This window comes from Alosa alosa, chromosome 17 (assembly GCF_017589495.1).
Source record: "Alosa alosa isolate M-15738 ecotype Scorff River chromosome 17, AALO_Geno_1.1, whole genome shotgun sequence".
NCBI lineage: Eukaryota > Metazoa > Chordata > Actinopteri > Clupeiformes > Clupeidae > Alosa > Alosa alosa.
In genome coordinates this window covers 25,215,694-25,218,193 of record NC_063205.1, presented here as the reverse complement: position 1 = coordinate 25,218,193, position 2,500 = coordinate 25,215,694, and the positions used below count along the sequence as shown (strand labels likewise).

Genomic DNA, 2,500 nt, shown 5'->3' with positions numbered 1-2,500 from the left:
CACATTTTACTAAATTTTGCACTCATTTTTAATTTAATTTTTTTAATGAGTTTAACAATTTTAAAAACATATAATTTACTAAATCGCAGCACGCTTTACTAAATCGTGGATCGCATTTACTAAATTGAGAGCACAATTTAGTAAAATGAGTGGACAATTTAGTAAAATGTGTGCACGATTTAGTAAAATGAGCGCACATTCTCTCGATACACAAAAATATCTTGCAATGACACCTCCTGTGTGACTTATCATTTGCGTAGAATTCTAGAAGGAACCAGGAAAATAATTTGTTCCTTAAGAGGTTAAAGTTTTACCGAAGATACACTGTGTCCTTCACTGTAGAAAGATATGAATATCATGTCTCGTTAAAAATTTTGTTATAAAATATTTATGTCTGTAAATAATGTAATGTTTGTATCTGTATAATGCTTAAACAAGAATAAATAATTTGAAAAAAAAAAAACAACGTTGTATATAGTGATTATGAGTTTATTTGAGGTGTCTTACCTTCATCCTTCATGGAACTACTTCTCAAAAAACTTCAACCTTTCCTTAACCCCAAGTTGCTCTGGGAACAATGTCCTTTTAATATAATTGACATGTAAGTTGTTTTGATAGAGGTGTGTGTGTGTGTGTGTGTGTGCGCGCGCACGTGTGTGTGTGTTTGTGCTCCATCATCATGAGTCACACTGGTAACAGGTGGAGAGATTCCCAGGCTTTCTCTATAAGTGAGGAATGGGAAGGAGACCAGCAAGCCATTGTACACATTCTCTCTCTTTTTTTCTCCATCTCTTTTTCTCTCTCTTTCTTTCTCTTTCTGTCTCTCTCTCTGTTTTACACACACACACACACACACACACACACACACACACACACACCAGTGGCGATTGCTGCTCTTTGGAACAGGAGAAGCTCTGATAAAAAATGGTCAATTATTAAATTAATATTATTAAGGTGCTATATTGTTCTTTGAGGGCAAAAATGATCCCAAAACCCAGAATAGGCCAAACAGTAGACTATAGAGTTGGCATGGCAGACATGGCATAATGTAGCCCTACACCGCTATCGTATATAGCGCTACCTAACTTAGCTAAATACACAACTGAAACAACAAAGGCAAGTCACAAACTCCACATTACGGTTTATTTACAGTAAGCTATTTATAAAGACAAATAGAAACCACTGTATTGTTCCCCTGGATTATGAGAATTTGAGCTGCAACTTGCCTTGCTTCTCGACTTCACATGCCAACACTAACGTTAACGATCCCTTGGAACTTGAACCACTTCCTGTCAGATCGCGACATGCTGTCAATCAAAAGAGTCCAGCCTCTATGACGGTTCCTCCAATCATCATACAGAAGCTCAAGGCCCGGCCATCCCACTGTCCCATTCACTCCCAGAGAAGCTGGGCTTCCTGGAAATGACGATTTTGTGGCTTTGTCCAATAAACGTGTAGCTTTTCTGCACTGAGATCAGCCTCCACTCTGTAGTGCCATTGAAAGTCCAGTGAAGCCGAAATGCCTATGGGTTTTTTTGCATGGTTTTTGATGGATCGTAATCGTCACAGCAATGTATTACGGTGCGAAATCACGAGCAATGACCGGCAAAACCTTATTGCTGAACAAACTAGCCATGAAGATGATCATATTTTCAGCATGTTCTAGTTGGAATAGTAGGCTAGAAGCTAATGTAATAGTGTTATTTGATGCGATTTTCCGTGATATTTTAGAGGAGGCTGAGCTTCCCCTGTAGTCTTAGGGCAATCGCCTGTGACACACACACACACACACACACACACATACTCACACTCACTTAACAGACACCAACAAACTCATTCGTTCTCAGACTTGCTGCATCCGTCTAGCGCGCTATTTCACAATCTCATCCCTGCCATTCGGTCATTCTCTGATATCTATTTTCACATATCTTCCCATTTTTTTTAATAATATTTCACATTTCATTTTTTCACACTCTTTCTACAATTGTCAAATCATTTATCACCCACATTCCCTGTCTCTCTCTCTCTCTCTCTCTCGTGTGTGTGTGTGTGTCTGTACTACGTGTGTGTGTGTGTGTGTGTGTGTGTGTGTGTGTGTGTGTGTGTGTGTGTGTACTATGTATTATTGTGTGTTATTATTATTATTATTGTGCACTATATGTGTGTGTGTGTGTGTGTGTGTGTGTGTGTGTGTGTGTGTGTGTAGGTATGTATATGAGCAAGAGAGTGTGTGAACATTTGCACATGTGAGTGTGAATGTAAATGAATATCTGTGTGTAGGCTACTGAGGACCCTTTCCCCCACTTGACCTCAGTAAAGGGGAACACTTCACACACCCATCTATCATTGAAGCCTCTTACTATCTCAAATACACACACACACACACCTGTAGCACAGACACACGCGCACAGTTCACTATGTTTTTCACACACAGAGCCATACATTTGCTTTTGTCTCATTCTGATAACTCATTCTATTCAGCAGGCACCATCTTGTTATC

The 2,500-nt window shown here is 39.2% G+C and overlaps 1 protein-coding gene across 1 annotated transcript in view; it reads left to right on the top strand.

Moving 5' to 3' along the window:
• The window catches only part of LOC125310306 (flocculation protein FLO11-like), a 51,609-nt gene that overhangs the window by 6,645 nt on the left and 42,464 nt on the right, over positions 1 to 2,500 (top strand). Inside the window, exon 3 of the mRNA XM_048267604.1 lies at positions 2,482 to 2,500. This exon is cut by the window's right edge and continues 53 nt beyond it. Within this exon, the coding sequence (XP_048123561.1) occupies positions 2,482 to 2,500 (19 nt within the window). The remainder of the gene's footprint in view (positions 1 to 2,481) is intronic.